Source organism: Lytechinus pictus, chromosome 10 (genome assembly GCF_037042905.1).
Source record: "Lytechinus pictus isolate F3 Inbred chromosome 10, Lp3.0, whole genome shotgun sequence".
NCBI lineage: Eukaryota > Metazoa > Echinodermata > Echinoidea > Temnopleuroida > Toxopneustidae > Lytechinus > Lytechinus pictus.
The window spans coordinates 15,450,041-15,477,087 of NC_087254.1; the positions used below are offsets into that span (position 1 = coordinate 15,450,041).

The 27,047-nt window shown below is 36.3% G+C and overlaps 1 protein-coding gene across 1 annotated transcript; it reads right to left on the bottom strand.

Annotated features, from left to right (window-relative positions):
* Positions 1-208: 208 nt before the first annotated feature.
* LOC135155848 (rho GTPase-activating protein 17-like) lies at positions 209-23,043 on the bottom strand. Its single transcript, XM_064106131.1, has 6 exons — positions 21,394-23,043; positions 20,652-20,753; positions 19,947-20,023; positions 16,454-16,565; positions 11,239-11,315; positions 209-3,090 (listed from the first exon to the last, which is right to left on the bottom strand). The coding sequence occupies exons 3-6, from the start codon at positions 19,988-19,990 to the stop codon at positions 2,859-2,861; spliced, it is 465 nt and encodes a 154-aa protein (XP_063962201.1). The 5' UTR covers positions 19,991-20,023; positions 20,652-20,753; positions 21,394-23,043; the 3' UTR covers positions 209-2,858.
* Positions 23,044-27,047: the final 4,004 nt, after the last annotated feature.

Here is a 27,047-nt window from a genome sequence, read left to right on the forward strand (position 1 = left end):
TTAGAGGGTATTTCTGAGTTTTTCTACTACTAATTCTTACTAGTACTAATCCATTATATAAAACAAATAATGCAGAGGTTTGTGCTTGTGATGATCGCTACAATGCAGATCTGTCAGATATTCACAATGTGTGCAACGTCGTAAATGTAAATACCTTCATTAAAGTGTACTGCATCTAAAGATGAATTCACCTGTGCCTTATGTGTATAGAGGGAAAGTTTTTTTTTTTTTTCGTTTTAGAGGCACAGGATATTGAAGGTGATATGGGGTTCAGGTAGAGGAACTTCCTCTAGATTAATGGCTAAAGTTTACTTGGAAAGGATGATTGTGGGATAAATGATATGCTTGCATTTATGTAAAATCAGACATTTAAAAGACATATTACTTGTCTTAACCCTAAAATGGCCGGGGGGGGGTTGAATCAACCCCCCCCCTCAACATTTTCTGCGATCATTCCTCCGTGCGAAATTGTTTGACCGCGCCACTCGCAGAGTTTATACTTTTAAGTCTCGCGCATCTTTTGAGACCAAATTTACGACGCCCGGGTACGCGGTTCCGAAATTACGCAACATTTTGTAAGTGCATGTCAGACCAAAAATTGTTCCAAAACGTGATTTTGTGTACAAAGTCAATGCAAATTGAGTTTTCTCATCTTATTCATAAAGATATGATTATTTTTACTTTAAAGAGCTGAAAGCAATTGATTTTAGCATAATTATGCTTCAAAAAGGTTGTGCAATAAATCTGGTGAAAAAAACAAAGAAAAACAAAAGGTTGAAAAACAAAGAAATACATAAGAAATTCATAAAACAATAAAATACATAAGAAATTGATTTCCAAACCGAAGTTTTTTTCAATTGCCATTGTTAAGAATGCTACAAAGAATGTTTTTACCAAAAATTAACATTCTAGGAGCTTTATTTAGTGAATTAGAGCAAAAAGTATGATTTATGCATAAATTAGCATAATTAATTCATATAAAATAAAATCTCATTATTTTGGAAAATTTTACCATACAGCCTTGTAGATTACATCGCACAATACCGCCGTGCAAATTTTTGCGGCGCTCGCGCAATTGGCGGCCGAGATCTCAGGGGGGGGTTGAATCAACCCCCCCCCCCCCCCCCCCGGCCACAGAACAGCCAAAAAAGCCCGGCCTAGTTAGGGTTAAGATTCTTAAAATCATAAAAAATGATGAGGCACGTCCAAACTTTAAAGGGATCCTGTTTAAAAAGCCCATCTGCGCAAGTGCGGTGTTCAGGGCGTTCTTGCACCAGCACGACATAGTGAAAAGCACTTTGATTATCTGGTATCTAGTACTAAGTAAAAGTAGATTGTCTCTGTGTACATATATGGTCAAGTTCCCTTTCCCTCGACCCGATCCGTGAACACCCAACTGAGTGACGGTTTGAGGAAGTGAAACTGTTTTTTATTTCCCTCTAATTTTGACAGTGTTCATGGCAAACCTCACCATAGAATAATATGTCTTTCTCCCTACCACTACCTCTATTCATGGAAACTATTAAATGTGGTAGGGCAATGCGCTGGGGAAATACATCCGACTTGAGGGATAGCATGCAGTGGATCCCTGTGCCAGCTCTTACAGATATTTTTGTAGGATAATATACATACAGTCAAACCTGTGTTAGTGGCCACCTGTCTATAACAGCCACCTGCCAATAGTGACCACTAAAACAGATTCCCATGGAGGCAGATTGTGTGTATAAGAACCTGTCTATAGCAGCCACCTGCCTATAGTGACCAATCAAACAGATTCCCATGGAGGCAGGTCGTGTGTATAAGAACCTGTCTATAGCAGCCACCTGCCTATAGTGACCACTAAAACTGATTCCCATGGAGGCAGGTCGTGTGTATAAGTACCTGTCTATAGCAGCCACCTGCCTATAGTGACCACTAAAACTGATTCCCATGGAGGCAGGTCGTGTGTGTGTGTAAGAACCTGTCTATAGTAGCCACCTGTCTATACAAGCCACATTTTGTGTTTCCCTTGAGTGGTCACTATAGACATGTTTCACTATACATAAGTGAATGAGGAAGAAAGGCTGAATATTAAGACAAATCATGAAATACAGAATTAAAATAAAATACCGATATGATGAGAAAGAAAAGTTATATGCCCACATGGCGAGGTACGTTATCATGTTGATATATATAAATAGTAAATGCTGATATTTATGTTTATATCCACAGCGTGCACACACCAAACATCCAGTTGGAAACCCGCATCGTGGCTGACAGCAGATCAACATGCACATGCGCGCACACTGTGGATATAAAATAAAATCTCACCATTTACTTTCGATATATCAACATGTTTGGCGCGATACATCATCTCTTCAAGTCGATTTGGATAGTTGTATGTCAACATGGAGAGAAACGTTATCTCGACATGCTGACATATATCTCAACAGGTCGATGGCACAAGCTTCCGTAACTTTTTTTTCCTCATGACCGGGGTCCTGTTACATAAAAGTTACTATTATGTGACTGTCACGGTAACAATGCTAATCAGCCAATCAGAATCAAGGATTTCAGGGAAGTTACCATTGGACGGCAAAGTTACCACAATAGTAACTTTTATGCAACGGGGTACAGGAATCACCAAACACCAGCCTCATTTTCTGTTTGAATTTTTCTACAAGGAACACACTTACATTGATAGAAGAGAGTGGCAAAAACAGATTAATACCTGAGAATCAATACAACCCTGTATCGTTCTACTTTAGTTTGGGCATCATGTACCAGGGGGGCGTTTCATGAAAGGACTTGTCGGACGTTTTATCCGACAGTTACCATAGGAACAGTGCCTCTCTGCCAATCAAAGTCATGGAAAGATGTCAGATCTGACAACTTGTCAGATGAAAATATTGATGAAACGCTCCCCAGGAATCTACTATCAAGGATAGAGAGAGGCAAAGACAGATTAATGCCTGAGAATCCATACCAACCTTGCATTGTTCTACTTTAATTTGGGCATCATCTAATTCCTCCTTGATGGCATCTATTTTTGCTGCTTGCTCCTGGAAGTTGCCTTTCCCTAATGCTGTTTGCCTGGAAGCACTGTGAAACCTGGAATCATACAATTAAAAAAAAAGACCATGTCAAACATTAAGAACTTTAATGAAGACAGTGCTCAACGCACGCGACATTGGTGCTGGTCAGATGGTCCCAGACCGGTAAAAATTGATGTTGGGCCAGTAACTTTTCAGAAAGAAAAGATAAGGATTTCAGTAGCTTTTAACTGCTTATTGCAAGTTCGTTATTATAGCAAGCAAGGGTCATTTTGCCTCCGACGAAGATTCTGCTAGGATCGAAAGCTTAGGCCCCTTTTTGACTTTCTAATTTACTCCATTGGCTCTCTTTTAAGAGATAAGCAGTTTTCAGCAGCTTCTTTTTGCCATTATAGCAAGTATTATGAAACAGGGCCCCTGTTCTAGTCCAAGTCTCAATCAAATTAGAGGCAAATTTTCATAAATATCTGCCTAAGTGATTTCTAGTTTTCCATCACATATATTTATAGTACTGTACTATGATGGAAAACTCACTTGTTTTTTTAATACTAATAGTCGGGATATCCTATTAAATTTCTATTTCTCATCTATTCAAATTAAAACCAAGATCATTGCAAAATCTTGAGGGTTAATGTTAATGAAAATTATTGATAGGGAATAATATAACTACATGTATCTCTAGAACATTTTCTTCAAGTAATGACACAAACCCAGAAACTTCAATCACTATGAAAACATGGAAAATGAGAGACAAAATAATTGAGTTCAGTAAATTGCCTTTTTTTTTTTATGGTCCTCTACACGTATGTGGTATATAAACATAAATTGCATTGTTAATAGGTTTATTAATATAATTTAACATTAAGTGCATGTTTTAATTACGGTAATAAATCTACATGTATATATATATCATTAAAAAAAATTCTTAACCAAATACTATACTATCACTAAGCCATTTTTAGATCTTCAATGTCAAAATCACTGTGAAAACATGGAAAGTGAAAGATGGAATATTTGATGTCAATAAATTACTTTTATTTTTAATATAGAGATGATCCTCTATCAAATATACATTACATAAATTGCAGTGTTAATAAGTATATTTATTTCAATGTTATTTAAGAGGTGGATGTTTTAATTGCAGTAATAACTCTATATAAAGATAATTACTGTTTCTAAATCAAATAAAAACAATGCATTATCACTAACAATTATTTTATGAATCCTTGTACGACAAATGCAGGTAGGCCTATATGGAAATGAAAATTCAATGAAAACATTTTTTCTTCTAAGATTTGCTTTCCTTCATATTCATTGATCTGCCTTTTAAAATTCTTTTTAATTTTTGCAGTGCCCACAGGACCATTTTGGCCACTTGCATAAAAAAAGTATTTTTCACTCTCTGATATTTATATGTTGGGAAGTTTACTTTCTCTGTATAATTCATTACAAGCGACAAATTATTTTCTTGGAACGTGTGACGAGGAGGAAATACCAAGTATGCCAGCAAACATGAAATTGGGAATCCCAAATGATATGACACTGCATAAATAGTCATCATACATTACCCACTTGAAGAGCAAAAAGAAAAAAAAAGAGATAATCCCTGAAGTGATTTCTGAGAATTCATATTATGTGACTTGCCCATTTAACAGACACTTTTATATTTGGGGATGAGTTCTTGAACAATAATCATCACTTTTATAAAATCATATTCAAGAGATGTCAAACAATTTAAATGTATCACTGGAGGAAAATATTGAAAATGTATATATTTCATTTTTAAGAATACAAGAGAAAAATTTAGTGATTTAGGAAAACAGAATTATAAAAAACTTATGAATCATAGAATTATAGAATATATCTAAATTAAAAGTAAAGCATTGTGGTCAAGTGGATCATTAGTCTTCTGACTTTGAAACATAAGGTCATGGGTTTGAATCCCAGCCATTGCATGATTTCCTTCTGCAAGAAAGTTATCCAAATTATACTGCACTCAACCCAGGTGAGGTAAATGGGGTCTAGCAAAAATTTCTTCCTCGCTTTAATAACATCCAGGTCCTTTGTAATATGTGCTATACAAGAACTGCATATTATCAATCTTTATAATATTATTATGGCAAAATGGTCAGGCCTGAAGTGCTTTTCTATTTACTTTTAATCACCTTGATGTTGTTCGTGTGGGCTTGGCCTTTCAAGTTCAAAACCACTTAAAAAACCACACGATTTAAAGGCATTATCAATTACACCTGTACCACCAGTGCCTAGATAGATACACATCAGAACCAAAAGGAATTCTTTCAATTCATATCTTGCTTTCTTGACTGTGTTGCTTTCTCAACCTTTGCCATCGTTCCCATTTTTTTCTCCAAATCATAATGCCCTAATAAAGACCTAGAATTCCTTTTTGAACTAATTGAAGCATGATGTAGAGCAGTCATGCTCAAAATCTTCATTGATATAAGACCTCCAATTGGGTGCAACGCCTACCCTGGAAAATTTGGACTTTTATTTGATGGAAATTTATGATTACTCTACTTCTCTCTTTTTTTTAAACTCCAGAATTAGCAACTCAAATTTACAAAATGAAATACACTGTACAATGCAACATGGTACACTGTGTGCACAATTACAATGTCATAACCAATAAATTGATCTTTAATAATGTCAACATTTAAAAGGGTTTAGCGTTTGGTTTGGATCAAAAGAAAGTATATACTTTGGCATGCAGTTCATTGATACTGGACCAAATGGTTACTGAATGCGAAAAAATGAAATGCTTGAAACTTTTATATATAACCTGCACGAGGGCCTTCTGTTCGCAAGTCTATATAGACACCGTTCTCATTGCACTTTCTAAAACTAGTTTACTGGAAACTGGTTCAGGAAACCAGTTTGGAAGATCGCTTTGCTAGCGTTTCCATTTGATCACACAAAAGTGGTTCTCAAATCACTTCACGGGTACATGTAAAGTGATTGTGTTGCTATGGAAACACTCTCAGTGGGGTGACATGTTTCGCGCAAAATTCGAAACCGCAGCGTAGACATTCTACACCTGTCGTGTAGGGTAGCACCCTCAAAATGTGCGAAGAACGGTTGTGTCCTCACTTACACTGAAACCAGTTTAATGGGGCAAAGCGATCTTGAGGACTACATCGCGAGGTGGTTTTATGAACTGGTTTGGAAGATCGCTTCGACTATTCTCATTACACGTTAAACTAGTTTCCAGTAAACTAGTTTTCAGGAAGGTAGTGAGAACGGCGTAATAGACTCTGCATTCAGACCACATAACTCTTAAAAGTGAAGGGTTTGCACAGCAGACTAAGTAACGTAGAAGAGAGTCACCAATGGGATGTGAACAGTGCAAGTTGATGTGAACAGGGTTGGTTGGTGGGGGTACAATAACTTGTTGTAAGATGGCCCTGGGGAAGGATGAGTCATTTCAGTTCTTTCAGAGGGATCGGGATGAAAGAAGGGTTACAATCTTGGTTCAAGTTCATCCACATCTGGGTGAAAGATGACTTTATAAAATATAAATTTAAAGGTCTCCAATAACTCAAGTATTTGACCCACACAATGCTTCCTATTTTATGCACACAAGTGGGCACTCCTCAATTATTGGAAGCATAAAGTGGTCCTGATCCGATATGAAGGTCAATTATTGTTTACAGATGGAGAGAAAATAATTTTTCCTCGAGAGATGTGTCAGCAGAACTAGGTCAAGATAAGAGACTAATAGCTGAATTAAACATAGAACTGGTTGCAAGTTCTAACAGCTGGCATCATGATAGCCTGTTGTCGAGGCCCTGTCGGCTGCTTTCCGAGCGAACATGGCGAAGCAAGGGAGAGAGCGAAGCAGAGCGCCGCGAGACAGGGCCTCTTGACATCTGGGCCGAATTTCACCGACTTTCTTTTGTTAATTTATTGTTTTTACCAATATACCGACCAAAAACTGGTCTGTGAAAATCATCCAATGAGAGCGCGGGCTGCTATGACGTCATATTGAATATTCATGAGCTCATCTTGAATGGCGACCCGTGGATTCTGGGCAAAGAGTGACGACGAAATATCAAAGAGCATTGAATATGCCTCTAAAATGCTATATATTGACCGATTTAAGAATTTGCAAGTCGATAAAATTAAATCTGCACTGAAAGGACGAGATGATTTTGTAAATCTACCCACAGGATATGTTATCTTTCATGCGATTCCACTACGTGTCAATTATCGTTCTCCGCGGTGCAGTGAGGGAATGCTGGAGTAGAGTTGTTTCCCCTTGACTCGAGTCTGACCAGCGGCTGACCCGTATCTCCCGGGAAGTTTCGGGGCGGTGATGGGTCTTTTACGGCCAGTACTAGTAGTAGTAGTAGTACCACTGCTTGTAGCATTTTGCTGGTTATATCCCCTTTAGTGTCCCGCAATTAATTGAATCCCCTGCAGAATAGTGGACTAATATAGTATTCCGAACCCCGGACGAAACAGCTTCGACATTTCATTGGTTTACTAGGTGACCGGCGATATTACAACTCATGTGTATTCATTAGGAAGACGTTCCTCATGAATATATAATTCAGCCCAGATGTCAAGAGGCTAGCATCATGATGAAATTGTCATCTGTATACATGTACATTTAGGCATACTTTAATACTGGCTTGAAAGTCCTGACCACTGTGAAACAGAAGCCACAGAACCAGGGGAAGGGGGCTTCAGCCCCCTTAAAAAAAGTGTAGGCCTACAAAAAAAGCAATAATGACAATTTTTTAATGGTAAGACCCCCCTAACCGTTCCACAGCCCTTTTCATTGCAGACCATATTTGGTCATCCAAAACATGTACGCTTTTAAGGTTTAAGATTGTAAAAAAAAATAATGCTTTGATTTACCAACAATAGTCCTCATGGAAAACTAGAAATTATAAGAGGCAGAAAAGATTTGTACGGGGAAGCCTACAGTGAATTAATGTCTCCACTCTGGAGATCATGTTGATTTGCCTTGTCTTGCTCTTTAAATAATAAAAAGCAAAGTACTTTACTACATTGAATCGTTACTTGGAAATTGAAAAAATACAGCTGACGTAAAAACATGCAGATGGGACAGGAATACCTCATCATCCATGTACATGTAGAGTCGTAACACTCTCTGAGAATTCCCTTGCACATCAAACATAAGTGATTAATATTTATTTTGGGATCTGAGGGGGATAGTTTGCACATGTGTCAGTGCTATATTTGGGGTGCATAACGTAAGGCCCAGACGTCTTCTACCAGACAAGTAGTGTACTGTACACGTATGTGAGGGTTTATGGCAAATTCATTGATAATTTCCATGTGTACAAGCCTAATTGTGCAGAAATGCACATTCCTACATTTTGTAACATGTGCAGATTTTATTGCACAAGTACATAGATTTTGCAAACAAATCAAAACAAAACTGAAGAGCATTGAGCACCATTTCAAATTTACAGGGGGCAGAAATTTTAAGATCTCAAAATGACCCTTACAAAAACAGAGATGGAACAAATCATCCGCCTTCATCCGAACTGTTGTATCAGTCAATTTGTTTTTCAATATCCCTTTGAGCACTTACTTCACAAATATTAGAGGGCTATTAAGTCCTGACAAAGATTATATTTTGAATTTTTCAGCCCATCCTACATGTATGTTTGAGAAGGGGTTTTATACAGTAAATTTAAGGGGCAAATGCAAATACTTTGTTTAGATCGGGCACCTGATCACTCTCAACCTTGATGCAAAATAAGCAAATTTATCCAATGTAATGATTTTTAGTTTAGCCTTCACATCACTCACAACCATTTTAGATTAGATAAAGTACATTCATATAAAGCCTAATGATGCAATTTGGGGAAATTTACCAAGACTAAAGTAGACTTTTATACAAGCATGGACCTATATGTTACAAAATATCTAACTTTAGTCAGGCTCATTGAAAAACATGGACAAAACTACAATCAACAATTTAGCTAACATTCCTGAAGTACTTTAATCAGTAAAACTAATAATACAACAAAGTGTTTCCAAAGTTGTTTCAAGGGTTGTAACACTATTGACACTTCATCTTTATCCTCCCCAAAGAAAAGTCCAAGGGTTAAATATATGCATCAACATATTACATAAAGGTAAACTGTGTGGACAACGCTCTAATGAGTTTTCCTTTCCAAAGGTAAACTTCATTTCTTTGTGTTTGGAAGATACTTGAGAATCTACAAATATTTTTTTTTTTCCAAGTACATATAGTATGGGCCTATACCTGAAAGAATACCAGTATGTTGAACAGCAATACTTGTAAAGATTTCAAATGAATGCTCCATATAAAGTAAATAATTGATGGCAATTTAAAGGGAAAACTTGTCCATGTCTATTATACAGTACATGTACAGTGTTATTTTTACAGACATATTTAGAAATACATTGTAAGTTGAACTTTCATGATAATGCTACTTCTTCTGATTTTAAGTATTAAAATCACTCAAAGCAATTTAATTCTATTTTGCAGTTTTTATTCTGGAAAACAATCTGCTCCTGTTTTCTGTTATATTCCAATTTTGGGCATACTCGGTATTATTATGCTCTATAAAGTTCAAACTGACATCAATTTGGTTTAAATAATAGCATAAAAGAAATATATAGAAATATATGATATATATTTCAATTTTGTAACATCACCAGTTGCCTCATATAATAAATAAATTCCCAAATTTCCATGAGTCAATAGTAGACTTCAAATATTTCTTTCTGCAAATCATGTATGAAATATTTAAGTGCTTCATGATTTGTAGTGTACAATCTAAAAGGTAAACCTATTTTCTGAGAAAATGGCATTTTACAGAAATTATCTAGACTATAAATGTAACTTCAATACGAGGGGGGAAGTGCTCACACAAGATATGTCACAAAATAAAAGTGAAATTCATGTTATTCTTCGATAAGCGTTTTGCTGATCTACATGTATTATGTTTCTCCTATCAATTTTGTCTGCTTAAAAGTTACAATGTTTAATTTCCATATAGGCTTCTACATGTACATTGTATGATCCTTTCCCCAGCATCCATGAGGCTCTTTTTATCCTAATATTAAAAAATATTTGTTCGTATGCAGAGCTACCAACATGACAAAGAAAATCTAAGTATTTCAAAGAAATCAATATTTTCAAAGAAATACCAAAGAACAACACATCAAACTGAAACTTTAGAAATCAGTATTTTGCATGAAACCATCAGTACTTTCATTTTCAGTACTTAATATGGAAAATCTGTACTGTATGTACATGTATGGCAGCTCTGACTATGCCAAATTTATAACAACAAAGGGGAAAAATTGCACGGGGGCTAGGGGCAATTTCCCCCATGAAATGCTCAAGAGAACCCTGGAAACTTAAAAAGGAGCCCAGGAAAATCCCCATTCACTGCAATGTTTAAAGCTTATCCAATGTTCAAGATTTAAGTTGTGAAAAGTAGCACCCAAAAAAAAAATATTTTTTTTTTTTTTTGCCTGTAATAACATCCAGGTCAACCTCCCGTGTTAACATTTATGCTGTCCTGATAACCCCAAGACCTTGCAGAAGTCTTGCCGGGCAAAGCAACAAACAAGGTTATTCAGACCTGATTGTCATTCATAAGTATGTTAATGGAATAACTTGCTACAAGATCCCTAATAAGATAATTTGAAAACCTTGGTATTATGGTTTTACTTTCAGTTCAGGCATATTGTTATTTCTCCTACAAATGATCCCAATTCATACAATTACATACATATCTACTCCTGTTCTATTTTGTTACATGGTTGATGCATTGTTCATGTCATTATTCAAAACTATTCAAACATTCAAATCATTACTTTATAAACGTACTCTTAATACTAGTATAATTTTATTCAATTGTTGCAATTAATGGATTCATTGTTTTTAATACATGTAGTTTGTCTGCCAAACCACAGGCTATGAAACATCCGCATAAAGCGCCCTATAAATATTTAAAAAAAAAATCATTATCTTTTTAAAGGGATTTATTTAGAAATTAATATTTTCAGCCTTGAGCATCCCTTTAAAGTAGAAAGTTGGCACATTAAAAAAAACTGCACTTCATCCTTTCATTGTGCCTCTTTAAAAACTGTATTTTGATCAATCACAACTTTACAGTAGAATGGAGGAAAGAAAGAAAGAAAGACAGACAGACAGAAAGAAAGAAATTACCTGTTTTTAGCTGAATCCAGATCCAGGGTCAGTCTGACTAATCTTCTTTTGTTACTTTGGATTTGAGGGATGCTTTCCTGAAAAATAAAATCAAAATTAGAATAAAGAGAACAAAAATCTCATAATTACATCGAATTTTAACACTTTATATACGCATAAAATGTTCCTTAGTTGTCTTCCTGTGTTCCATACAAATTCCTTCATGTAGAAGTTCTTTTTAATAAAATCTTTTATATTTCATTTCATCAATGTGAATTTGGACATTCAGGTTTACTCTGTATGCAGATTACAGTTTGTGAATGGTAATAAAATCCAAACTTTTGATCATTGTTGTGGTAAAATCTACTCTGTAGCCTATTTCATCTTTGTACATACATGTACATGTAGCTCCCTAAATACATGGAATCCTTCCCCTTTTGATACTCATGCTTCTCCTCACCAAATGATGACAAATTGTGTCATATTTTTAGAACAATCTCATTAATGACTTAACATCACAGCTGCCTAATAGCCCATTTTGTCTGAAACCCATCAGCTTCTAGCCCGAGATTACACACGCACGCCGGTCTCCACTGCTCCTTCACTCAATGCGATGGCAAACGAATTACATCGCCATGGAGACACAGACGGCAGGATCACTATCGTCAAATCTTGGATCTATTTCCGTGCCCGTATTGGGTAATTTTCTTTTGGAGAGTTCTCGAGCGGAGCCGAGTGGTGTATTTGAGGAGCATATCACTCAAATTTGTGACCGTCCTGTCATCGCTTTCAAGGATACCATAAAATCAATCTTGTTGTGTACAGTGTACTTACATGTAAAATGAGTGAGCACTGTACTTTTCTTATAGCTCTAGACTACACCTGGCAAATGACGTGAATAGACCAGTACTACCAACGTGTCCCACACGTATGTATGTATGTAGAGATATTGGTATGGAGGCCTGCTATACTAATTAATGTCCTGAGATGTTTCAGGAACTAAAGATATCGTATTGACATGGAAATGAAAATCCATATTTTATTGTTTGAAATGGAAATCTGAAACAGAAATACTCCGAAAATGAATTTTGCCCGATTGATCATGGGCCCGACAGCCACTGTGCAGTCATTGAATGCCAGAGACAGGGTACAGTAGCAGCTACTCCCATCTTTTGACATCTCTTGGTCTGACGTTACCAGGGCTTGAACTCCCGACCTTCCTGTTGAGACGGACGTTCTACCAACTGAGCCAACATACAATACAATATATGACAACAAACCCATTATCTAAGATACAAATATACCAGGCTTTGAGTAATAGTGTATAGTGGGAATATACGTCCGAGGTTGGACTGGCATTACTATTTTGCCAGTACAACCGAGGATGAATCAATGAATTACTAAATTTATATTGATAATCTACATGTACATGTAGGTCTCGTACTCGTAGTTATCTTTCAAAAAAAAAAACTGAACCAAATATACATGTAGATAATGGGCTCCGCTGACTGACCTATTTTTCCTTAATAAGCCACGCATTCAGCAGAACGCGGATTAGTGCCTGCACTGTCCCTTTCACAGGACTTGCCGGGTAGAGACACCTCACTGACCGGTGTGTCTGAGAGATTGCATGATCTGTCATGGAATAGTCAATTTTCTTTCGTGGGCGTTTTGTTTCGACGGCGTAGGTAGAATATCTTTAGTCACGTGATGCTATTTGAATTAATCACAGGATTTAATATAAAGGATACAGGATTTAATTCATGTAGGATATAATCAATAATAGCATACACTGTACTATCCTCTTATTTGGAACACACTGCATAAAATTTAAATTACTATCCTATGGAAGCCTTGACTCTGAGTGATTGCTGACTGCTGTGAAGTGTTATGACAATTTACTGTACCACTAATTTATGGTTAATTTCCCAGGCCTTGAATTTCAATAATTTAAGGACAAGCTATACCAGTACTATTCAATAGGGCACTATTATTACTAATCAGTTTAATTAGGCTACATATAATTTTTTGAAGTTTCACATTCAATACCTACATGTAGTCTGTCGGCACAGACCCTTCGTTTTCGCATTTTGCATAGTGCACACCGGTAATGCAGAGTCTGAGGTAGTGAGACTAGATAAACTGTAGCAGGCTCTACAGACAGAGCCTTTGACATCACTCTCGACATGATGCTTGCAGACTATTCAATACCCTTGAAATGCAAATTCAATTTTATAAATATATATGACTCCTTGAATGTAGATAACTTTATCTTGATACCGAGGATGCATATGTTTACGGCTGAATGATATGCATCTATAAAATTAAAACAACAACTAGGCATAAATATTCACATCTGAATACATTTAAACCCAAGTAAACAACAATTAAAACAACAACAACTACATGTACACATACATACAGACAACCTGTTACATCACTACTATGATTCGGACAATGTAGTTTGTATATATGGGACTACATGAACATGTATGCCTTCATGCCTCTCATAAATTTGTTCATATACATGTATGAACGCAGAGGTGCTACGTGTATACACTATGCTCCTGTACTATTGCTATACTGTACAGTCGATGTAGTGTTTGTATTGTGTCTCAGAGAAGGAAAATTACACAACAAAAAGGACTTCCTGCTCATCTTCCTGTTTTATATTGCTTTCCTCTACAGGTGTACGTGTGAACAACCTGCGCATAACACCCACAGATGGCTACTGCTTCTATAGTGCTGTGCACACACCACGCCAGTGAAAAATCAAGCTCATTCACACAGCCATCAAAAATCATAATTTATCCCTCTGCATAGTGATTTTTATGCAGTGGCAATGACCTGGGAGATATGGGCATACAGTGTAACAGAAAATAATTGAAAAAAATCTACATGTAGGTTGGACACTATCACCATTATTATGATGCGGGGGTGAAAGAGAAATTGATCTATTTCAAAAGGAAACTGCTACAAGGTATTTTCATCATTTACTCTGCCAAACTAGTGACAAACAATTGAAATAAATTATCATTGAACTAATTGTTACAATTGGGACATCATGTGATACTGACTGGTAACATGTTTGTCAATTGTGAGACATTGTTCCTTTTCAATGGCATTGACTTTATACAGGACATACATGTACAGTATGTAAACAATGACTAAATCACATGCAGAATAAAGCACCTATAGGTTTAATTCATACTGTAGGTCGACATGTACATACATGCCCACGGGAAGGTGACTGGTTGCTTTAATGGATAAATTGTCTTGGAGTAAAATATAACATTATTATTCTATCAATTGGATATTAGTGTCCTTTAGGGGGCAGTAAAGAGATAAATGCTCTTGGAGACAGTTTTAGGAGGCACCAAAGAAAGTTTAAACGGGTACTCCAGGCTGAAAATAACATGAATTGAACAGATACAGAAAAAATCAAACAAAGACAGGGAACAATTTTCCTGGTATCGCATCGCAATTTGCTCCACATTTTTTAGAGACCACCATGCATAAAGTCTTTTGTATAGCATATTGTTACATAGGACCGTACATTACTTAGTTGAGAGCTTTTCTCTTATGATAAAAAATGCTATTCAAATTTGTAAAGCAAAATTATTCCCTGAAATAGAATACTGAAAATTTGATCAAAATTGGACAAGGAAAAACAAAGTTGTGTCATTTTAAACATTTGCATTTTGGTGAAACAGTTTTATGCACGTCTTCAATGAGCCAACTGATGTCTTATTCCCACTTGTTCTTTATTTTATTGTAAATATCAAGTTACAATTAATCATATTTTGTCCTCCCAGAATGAAAAATATAGGACTGACAACTTATTTGTGCAATAGATATTCCTCACAAATTATTTTATCATAAGGGAGACATACATACATGTACATGTACATGTACAAACTTGTATGAACATATGAAATATTCATAATTTCATGTAATAACATTAAAAATATGGGGACATGACAACATCAACCTACCTAATGAATATTCATGAGGACTTGCATGTTTACACATGTAACTGATTTTACACAATATTGGTAAACTTTAAAATCCGATAACTTTGTTACATGAAGGCCTATTTGTTTTCAGATTTTGATGGAATTCTCAGCATTTTGCTCAGCGAATTTTACAGCCCAGAGTACCCCTTAAAAAAATCACTTGCAAATCAGATATAATTATGTTTGTTTAGAATGACCTCTCTAAAGGTGGTTTCAGACCGCCTCGAAGTTCGTCAGTTCCAGGTATTCTCTGATCGGGAAATTTACCCTGATCAGAAAATACCACGTATTTTGGTGATGTGAAAGCAAACTACGCGTAATTTCCCAGAAAGAAAATACCCGCTAAATAGTAGGTACTTAGCGAAATTACGAGAACTTTCGCGGGGATTTTTCCAAGGTCGCAGGTATTTTGGCAATGTAAAAGCAATTTACGGGAACTTTTAGACCAGCGTGTCATTGGGCGCGGGCGCCGTGGGTGGCTGCTGGGCTAGTGGTTTTGAATCTCGCGCCTTGCCTGCTTATTAGATCATACTGCGCATGCTCCTAACTTCAGGAATTTAACCCGAAGGGTATGTTTCGGGGCGGTGTGAATGCAGGAATAATTAATGGGTATTTTTTAGCCTAAATTTAATGGGGATTCTTGTGATCGAGGCGGTTTGAAACCACCTTAATTCTCATTCGCTAGTGACGATCCAAGTACTATTAACAATTTGAAGTGTTGTAGAGTGTGAGTGATGAGAAAATGAAGGGAAACCGTGTTTTGTTTGTATCGCAACACCAGGAAACACTCAACGACCTAGGAAATTGCAAATTCTCTTAAAAACACATTTTCAATTTCCCCGAAGAAGGAGGGGGAAGTACTATACAGTGAAAGATGCAACTGTACATGAGTTGAGGCTACATAAAATCATGAATTAAACAAATATATGAAGATAAATGAATGATGGGACCATCTCAAGCTCCGTGAATCGACATGGTTTGGAACCCTGGATATGGATGGGTGTTGTAAGAACCAGTGTCCCCTTTCAATTTCATGAAGACTTGTTAGAACAGTAAAAAGCTACAGAAATCCTTCAATCTGATTGGCCTGATAGTACATTAATTATAGAAATTGTTCATTTGTTATTATAGCCATTCTTTATGAAAAAGGACCCTGATGTTCTTTCAAACCAGTTGCGCATAATTTAGGAAGTGTTTTAAAACCCTACATTAAAGCTTACCTCTAGGACTGAGTTGAATGGGATGAGGATCAGGTTTTCTAAACCCATTTCATGACTGGTTAGTTCCTGCGCTATGTTTGCGCATGCTTCAGAAGTTTTGACTAACATAGACCTGCAGAAAAGGAATTGAAATAATAGAAAATAATAGTTACATTTATATAGCGCTTATAACTCTTTGTTTCTAAGAGCTTTACATTGCAATCATAATTTTCCCATTCAATGAAAGGAGGACAAAAAATAGATATTTGGAATTGACTTGGTTAATATGAAGTTTTATTAACATAGACTTTAGAGGGAAAAAAACGAGCACTGCAGGTAGTGTAATCAACATTCCAGCAATACATGTACACCAGCTATTTAAAAAAGGAAATAACAATGCTGCATAACCATGGCAACACACTTTCTGACACATTTGAATGTGTCTTGCATTCCTCACTCCAAGAATAATGTTTGTGTCTCGACTCAATGCTGTAGGAAGGTAGGGCAAAAACTGAGGAAGTAATTAGCTTCCTAAGACTGACATATTATTAATCTTTTGCAAATCTTCATTCTGTGACCAATACAAGTCATGTACATGTACATCTACATTACTACTTGTCGATGGATATTATGCAGTCTCTATATGTTGGCAAATTATACCGGTTCAATATTTGCTTCAGATTTTCCCCAGATTTATTTACAAATCATATAGGCACCCCCCCCCCTCCACCTGCCTTTCCCTCGATTCCTTGCTCTAAACTGGCAAAAAAATCTTGTTTTTATTAACTTTTAAGGCCTGCATCACCCCACCCCCATACATGTACATCCTTAATTACTGTTTGGATATAGGCCTATATTTACACTAACATACATGTATCCATAATGAACAGAGTCTGTACGATTTCTGTCAGCTTTAGGAAAGACCTGTATTCTCCCTTCGCATCAAAATGATTATGGAATATTCCTTCAGATAATATCTTTATGATCACTCTCAAATTACTTCTGAGTACTGCTGTCCCCCATTATCACACAGTGCTGACAGGTATAGTCATATTAACGTTTATTGGTGCTGCTAAATTACAATGTATGAATTGATGCCATTTCATTATTGTCATAAATCATATAATAACTTTTAATAAGAAATCTTTTTGAATGTGCATGTACCACTGTAAAGCAGTATTCATACATGTATACATGTTCTTTTGAATTATATTTTCTTCTGTTTCTCTAAAATTGATACATAAACTTTCCCTCCTTCTTTTATAACACAATTCAATTCACACTGTAAACTTTGTACACATTCTTACATGTAAATAATTGATATAAAAAACTTTGTATATGAATACCAATGACTCTGTTTATAATTTTCAGGCTGAGGTTGAAGTTTAATTTAATACCATGAAACATGTTTCATTTATTATTATTATTTTTTTTTATCTATTGACTGTTTATTATTATTATTTATTTTTTTTGGGGGGGTGCTCTTCTCTATTGAATGATCCACTAAAGCTGACAAACCTTATTAATTAAAAAAATAAACCATATCTCATCTTTGATGCAAGTATGACATGTACACATGTATGTGGTTAGTATATTCTTTTACCTTTACAGACTAGAATGAGATGACCAGTAAATGACTACATGTATCTCTAAAGTTCTTAACATTTAAAGAATAAAACATTCTATGTCAATCATTAGCATCACGGGCATATCAATTTAGAAGCTGAACATTATTGGACAATCCAATCTATTACTAGAAATGCTATGCAAGGCAGAACATACACAGCTACAGAGCTACTACATGTACAAGTATGTACCACAAACCTAGGGCGATCATTTATTGATTGCTGCAGCTCAGCTGGCAGCATCTGTTAGTCTTTAGCCAAGGCAAATTTAGATTTTGCATAATCAATACAAGTAGATACATGTAGTAATCCAGCTTCCAGTATCTACAGAGTGCATTTATATAGCAATTACATGTAGGCCTATATGTCAAGTAATGTGTATTGGAACATCCATAAAAAAACAGAGTGGAAGACAAGCTATGAAGCTATTATCGACAAAACTGCTTGGTAAGTGGAGGTAAATGCAATAAAACAAATAATAGAAATTGCTTAATTGCTAAAAGGAGACTAGCGTAACAGCTGACTGCAAATTACTGGAATTAGTTCATTAGTCATGCTTATAGAATTCTGAACAGGAGCTATTGTTTAAAACAGTACTGCCAGCGAACTAATGAGGTCATTTCTTTGGTAGGGTTCATGCTTGATAGGTGATGAACTCCTTTTTCAAATATGCATGTTTGTAGACCCAAGATCAACTCTAATAAGACAGGGGAGGGGCTGATTCTGCCCCGTCAATATTTTTCACGATAAATCTGCCAAGTGAAATTCTTTGACCGCACCACCCATTGGATTTTTACTCTATAGACTAGCGCAACTTTTGAGACTACATGTATGTTTGCGACCCCCAGGGACGCAGTTCCAAAATTACGCAACATTTCTTATTAATGTCAAGACCTAAAATTACTAAAAAACATAAATATGTGTACACATCCAATGCAAATTGCTTTCTTAACAAAAATTCATACGTGTCAATATTTTAAATTTTACTGAATAAATTCAATTTCATCTTGTTTAAGGTAAAAATAAGGTTGCCAACAATATCCATCGAAAAAAAAGTTGAAAAACAAAGAAATACATAAAAAATTGAAAAACAATAAAATACACCAAAAAAGATTGTCATGTTGATTTTTTTTCCTTTTTCCAAGTACAAATCCTACAAAAAGTATGTGCATAATAGTCATTGAAGTGTGGTGCTCAGACTTTGTTTACAGGTAGTATATGAGCTTAGTGTGAACCACTAGCGTATCTGATACCTAGGAAGGGGATATTATCTATGCCCCCAAAAGTAGTCCTTGTCTTTTTTTTAAGATTGTCAGAAAATTTGTGCCTTTCCTGGCAAAGTTTTACCAGATACAGACAGCACTATACAAAGCCAACTAGATCTAGTTTGGGTTATATGTGACATGTACAGTACATATAAAATGTTAGTGTATTTCTTTGTTTTTCAACTTTGTTTTTTTTTGTCTTGGGGGCATCGTGGTCTGAAGGATGTGGGTTCGATTCCAAGCCATGGCGTGTTTTCCTTCAGCAAGAAATTTACTGAAATTGTGCTGCACTCAACCGGGTGAGGTAAATGGGTACCGGCAGGAAGTAATTCCTCAAAAAGCGGTGCGCACTGGAATCGGTAGACGAGCTTAGCTGGGGTAATATACGAGCACCTAGCAAGGTGGATACATGCACTATGAAAATCCTATATTATCATTTATAATTACTTCAGTTCTCATGATACTTATAATACACCTGCATGCTCAAAAACTCGGAAGAGAATATACAGTATGAACTAGAATTAAGTAGAAAAAGAGTCTGTTTTGTAGACTAGAACAAAAAGCAATGCAATCCATTTTGGACCAAAATAACTGATGTATATTTGTTCATCTGTATTTACTTACCCTAATAATGTTGTGTCTCCTAATTCTACGCTCATCTCATTCATACTCTGAGAAAGCACAGAATGCGGAAGCTTTTTCTGCAAATCAAACAATTTAAAGACGAAAATAAACAAAAGAATGAAAATAAATCTCTGCTTTGCAGGAATTTAAAATGCAATTATACAACTATGAGTTTCTTGGTTAGAGTCAGAACAATGATTTAAAAAAATGACCTTCTGTTTCTTTCCAGGTACAGGTGTATTATTCATATTGGTATTAAAGGAGAATAATAATGATATCATTTTACATCATTCATACATGAATTGGTGATCCTGGATACAGGTATTTTTACATGTACATGTATAATTATAACTATCATTATTACTGAAATTCATTATAAACCATTGTAATCAAATCCATGTTTTATTGTTCAATTTAGTCAAATGTACAGAGGATCATTTGAATAGAGGAAGAGGTGTCCAACAATTTGAAAATAATACTTTTTCCTTCTTTTTTTTAATTTTAATTTTTTATTCTTTCTTAATTACTGGTACTGGTTTTCTGTGATTTGTTGTCAGAAAATCAAGAAAACCCAGTAAAACTTGAAAAAAAGAAAATACACATGTAGACAATTTCTATGAAACTCTCATTCAGTATTCAGAATTTTTAGTTGGGCCTCGTAGAGGGGGGAGGCATTCAATTAATAATCAGCTGTCGGATACTTACCGTTCTTTTCTCAACGTCTGTTCCTGAGCCAATAAGACATGCTGAGAGCTTCTTCGTGATGTTCTGACACGTGTGTTTTATATGCTCAGTTCTTTTCTCACACTACAAAAGACAGAACACAAAGAAAAATGCAAGAGTCAAATTACAACAAAAAAAAACTAGGAATCTTTAAAAGAATATTTAAAGGGAAAGTGAGAAATAAATTTAAGGATGAAACAAAATAATAATAAGTTTAATAATAATAATAACAACAATAATAACGATAATAATAATATGATTATGATTAAAGTGATTGGCTAACATTGATTTGACTTTTAAAAAATCTGAGCTTGAAGGTCACACTTGTCACCTGTGTCTGTGATATGTTACAAAAATGAAGCCCAGAAAAAATCGCGTCCGAAAATCATTGTTTAGTGCTTCAAAAAGTGAAATATAAAGTGACCGGAAACACCATCTTAATTTCATCCTATACACTTGTGTGTTCTATTTAAGCGTCTTTAAGACGCCTAATTACAAAATCAGGGTTCGCCTTGTATTTTTAGCTTTTCATTCTCAATAATGGTTGTTTTCAGGGTTTTTTAATTCTAATACATGTACTTGTACACATGTTTCATCTTGGTTTGAGAATTTTTTCAATCGACTGCTCACAAAGTTAATTAATACCTTTAATTACAAGTATAATAACAACAACAATACTAATAATAACATTAATAATAGTAATAATAAAACAAAAGACTCTTACTTGTAATAATTCATCATTCAGTACTTCTGTTTTCTCCGCTCTGAAAGACAAATGAGAAAGAAATAACCAGTGTGAGATTACAATGTAAATGATACATACTGTGACAAAATAAAATGCAAACTCATACACATTATGTATGGAAATATCATATCAGTATGACACTGTCAACCTAAAAAAAAAAGAGTTTAATTTGCCCATTCTATGTACATTTTACATTATGTATTTGCAGTTTTCTGGGTGAAATGAGAGAATGTGTTCGACATTGCCCTACCTTTTGCCAAAAACTGGCATTTGGGAGCGAGTTGACTTTTCTTTTTTATCAAATTACTACAAAAATATGGTGATTTCGATAATTTTGAAGACATCACCAGAAAGGGCTTTCACTACTCTACTAAAAATGTAGAAAACAAAAAAATTAATCTTTTGCACTCTTTTCAATAAATATCGACCATCTTGCCCTTTTGTACATGTACTTGCCGAATGACGATATAATACATTCATATCTTCATTAGAAATCTAGGGAGAGTCGAATCACGAAATGCAGTTTGTCTACAGGTACTTCTAAGAGTAATAAGCTACTGAAATACTTGGATCTGATTGGCTGATAATAAATTTGTCTGTCAAAATCACTGAAAATATGCTTCATGATATATATGCTTTCCAGCCTTCAGGCCTGCTTTATAAAGCTTGTTACCAACAACAGATTTAGACGTTACATACATGTAGTTTGCTTCTGAAATCCTGCAATATCATTGGTCACTGAATTTTTTTTACACTGTATACAATGTAGGTGTGTGTATAAGTTTTTTATTCTAGTGTTTTTTAGATGAATTCTAACAAACACAACCTTGTAATAAAGGTGTTGTTGTCATCAAGTATAAAATGGTAGACTTGGCCAAATCAAGATTGCTGTTTTTTTATGTGAATATCGTATTTTGCTCTAAAAAAATATAGGATGGTAATTCATGGATCCATACGGATTTCATGCGACCAATCTTCAAAATAATTTTGATAACAATTTGCAAAATTCATATAGCGCTAAAAATACAAGTACAATGTTTCTCAGCGCTGCATATATATGTATTTCACGAAGGTCAAAGACCAGAATTATCCACAATGTCTGAGTGCTGGCCTTGCTATTAGGACTTGATCTGCACTCAATACACACTTGAAGTACATATAATTATAAATCTCATCTTTGAATCAATGATGAACTAGATAAAGATTCTAAAATAATGCGGCATTCATGTATTCTGCAGTGGAAGTTCCTGCTTCTCACACTAAGCGCTGCACTGACTTTTTACCATGGCGATATTACTATTTCATTCCAGCACTCATAATCCACACTATTTCTGAATTCACAAATTCATTCAATTTTTATTGCAGAGCCATATTACATATTCGTATCATCTGCATTCAATCATAAAAGTATTTGAGGGTGGATTCATGATAAGGAGAATGGTAGGCCCACAAGAATCCCCACTTAAGAGAAATTCATCATCCCATGATGATGCTGTATCCATAAGGCGGTGCTGCACCAGCCTGAGTTTGCTCAATCTCGAGATTTTAGCCCGATTGGCCCTCTTCGCGATTAATTTCGAGATTCAAGAAACCCCGTCTCCACCATCGAGCAATCCCTGCTCGAGCAAGGCATCGATGCATTACATGTATGGTGTGACGCCGTGAATGAATAATTCCGAGTGCGTCTGCACCTACAAATTAGCAGGATAATTCGTAATGTATCTTGCTATTTTGCAAATAATCCCAAGTTGACTTGGGATTGCAATCTCAAGATTAATCCTACAAACTATCGCGATAATTGTGTCTCCATTACAAATAATCCCGAGATTGTTACGATCGGGATAATTTGCAGGATCAGAAATAGCGTGCTAATTTGAAAACTCAGGCTAGTGCAGACAGCCCCAGAGATGCCAACCTAAAGGGATGGTTGTCAGGAACATTTACCATATTTGTCAGGAACAAATGGGAGTTTCTCAGGAACATCCCGCGAAGTAGCATCGTTTATACAGGGATGCCACTAGGTGTCCTCCAAAAATACTGAAACTCATCGCGGGCCGGGACAGTGTCCAAGAAAAAAAAAATTAGGGGGGTCCACCTTTAATTTTGGGATAGACACATGTCACAGGTAAAAAATTGGACAAGCAAAAAAAAAAAAAAAAAAAAAAAAAAAAAAAAAAAAAAAAAAAATTAGGAGGGGGGGTCTGCCCCCACCTCAAATTTAGGGGAGGGGGGGGAGGACCAAGTGGCTTCTTACCTTGTTGTGATTGATGACTTTGAAGTCAATTAGGACTTAGGTTTGAAAAACTGTTAGTTGTGTGTTTCTCATAGAACGCTAGACCAAAATCTTCAGTCTCTGTATTTTGGTTGTTCAGCTGAACCGCGTTGGCTCCACTCACCAATACATAGACTGAAGAGTTGTTGGCCCGTACATTAAGACAACGTATCAGCTAACCCAGGGAGATCTGGGCTAGCTGATACGTACGAAACCCAAGGAGCTCCGGCCCGCTTTTCGGGCCGGAGCTCCCCGAGTTCCGTATCAGCATGCAGCAGTAACGTTAGATCTAACATTCGGCGGAAACCCGATTTTCGGATCGTTTTTGGTACATCAAATGTCACATTATGAAAAAATAATTACATCCAAACTTACGAGAAAATATATAAAATTCAGAAACATCGTACCTTAGACCGCAGTTACCGGTAATTCCTTTCAAATGATGATCAAAACTTAGTCATCCTCGATTCCTTCGTTGGTCATCGTAAGTTGCCATCTTGGATGACGTCATCATCTTTACAGTCGTATTTACCAGTCGCTATTATACCGCGATTCGTGCCGCTGATTTGTGCTTGTCTATGTGCGTGCGTTCGGAACTTGTCGCTCGCATTGATTGGCCAGGATATCGATAATTCTAATCAGAAAGCCTTGATAAAAGCATAACTCAATGAACGTAGTAGGCAGTGCGCGCGTTTATAAATTATAGTAGAGAAACTCCCGTTGGTTTACCGTTGGCCACACACACGCTGCATGCACGATACATATACACAATACACGCATATACATGCACAATACACGCATATATACACATGCACAGCAAAGCAATACACAATACACAATACACATGTATTGTAGTTGTTTTTTCCGTAACCTTTTTATTGTTGCCGTAACACCGTAATTGGAGGAATAAAATCGGAACAAACACGGCGAATCCGTAACGGTTGGCATCTCTGCAGCCCTATAGAGAGCTTTTTGAATTTATTGGTTTTCTCTATTAGGATACAGTAGAGGTGACCTCCATCTAGACATCACCAGAGGACATTTAAATCATTCATGGATTGACTAATGCCTATAACATTCAAATGAATCCAAGACTAGTAATGTATTTAATCGCCTGTTCGGTGTCTGCATACCTTTCGTCAAAACAAATTGGCAATGCTTTGTTTGCATATAACCGGCCACCGATCATGTCTGATTCTTAATGGGGCGAGACAGATCGGCATATAACGTTCAGTTGTTGGAATCTGTTGAAATAATTAGTTTATGAGGCTATTACTGTTTAGATGATCTTGAGCTAATGCAGCTGGCCTTGGGACTCACTTCAGAAAGGACACAGTATTTGCATTGCGATCGTGTCGTGGTTTTAGCTGATTAGGGATAGCCTACTCAATAAATTTACATGTACATGTATACAGGAGGCAAAAAAAAAATCTTCTAACAGAGGACTACATTAACTTTCACATACTGCCTAAATCATCAACATTAGGAATGATCATTGTTATGAATGGGGAATTTCTGGAGCCCTTTTTATTTTCCAGGGCCGTTTTTTTGTATTTTTTTTTGGGGGGGGGAATTTGCCCGGAGCCCCCGTAGACTAAGTCTCTATGTAGAGTGTGCAGCTTTTGTCTTTACCTTTATGAGTCTGATGTTGTTACGCGAAAGGTCAGCAATACATGTACGTCTGATGTGGAAGACTAGGCACAATGGCTGCAAAGCCTATACACTCAGATTGCTTTTAGTAGTTTTTTTCGAAAAGGATTCGGTGCGGAATTTTTTGTATGAAAAACTGGCATCCATTCATAAAAAGGAAACAACAACTAATGCAAGACTGGAGTGTACATGTGTAGGTGGTGGATGCTTTGTAACGTTTTGCGTAACATATTAAAGACTTTGTATTAAAGGCAAAGACAAAAGCTGCAGCCTCTACCTAGATTACAGGCTAGTGAGGCTACTGCGTAATTTGAATACATTCACACAAACAGTCACAATTACATACTAAATCCAGGACGACGACCAGGGCCCTGGGAACAATTTTTTGCTGGGGGTGAAATTTGACAAACCAAAAAAAAAAAAAAAGTTTCAACTTTCATCACAAAATGTTGGTCATTTCCCATACATTTATCCAATACCACACACCTACCAGATTTCCAGGGGTGCTGTCTATAGATGCATCTATTGCTGGAATAAAGACCCGACGGAAGTGACCAAATCCGCGCTTACTTTGCTTATTTCTCAGCAATTACACAATTTCTTCCAGAATCCTTTGGCACATATTTTTTATTCATACAAACAGACACTTGGGTGGTCATTATATTAGATTCTGTAAAAAGTCATTTTGAGATTGTTACCAGAACTGGAATTTACCTTTAAAGAAGATGAATAAACAGGAATCGCTATACCAGTATTCTCCAGATTATGTATTCATGAATGCATCACCCTCAGTCGACATGTGCCACAAGTACATGTACATGGATGCAAATGATAATAACTGTCTGGTCAACAATCCAAGGACTTCTCTCTCAATTATCATCTCCGGATACATTGTACATGTATGTATGAAAGCTGTACATGTATCAGATGACATTGCAAATCATTGACATTAAAAACATCACAGTATACTTTTTATCCTGAGCCAGCGACAGAACAACATCACGGTATACTTTCTATCTTGAGCCAGTGACAGAACAACATCACAGTATACTTTCTATCCTGAGCCAGCGACAGAACAACATCACGGTATACTTTCTATCTTGAGCCAGCGACAGAACAACATCACGGTATACTTTCGATCCTGAGCCAGCGACAGAACAACAGCACAGTATACTTTCTATCTTGAGCCAGCGACAGAACAACATCACAGTATACTTTCTATCTTGAGCCAGCGACAGAACAACATCACAGTATACTTTTGATCCTGAGCCAGCGACAGATCATAACATCACAGTATACTTTCTATCCTGAGCCAGCGACAGAACAACATCACAGTATACTTTCGATCCTGAGCCAGCGACAGAACAACATCACAGTATACTTTCTATCCTGAGCCAGCGACAGAACAACATCACGGTATACTTTCTATCCTGAGCCAGCGACAGAACAACGTCACAGTATACTTTCTATCCTGAGCCAGCGACAGAACAACATCACAGCATACTTTCTATCCTGAGCCAGCGACAGAACAACAGCACAGTATACTTTCTATCCTGAGCCAGCGACAGAACAACATCACAGTATACTTTCTATCCTGAGCCAGCGACAGAACAACATCACAGTATACTTTCTATCCTGAGCCAGCGACAGAACAACATCACGGTATACTTTCGATCCTGAGCCAGCGACAGAACAACATCACAGTATACTT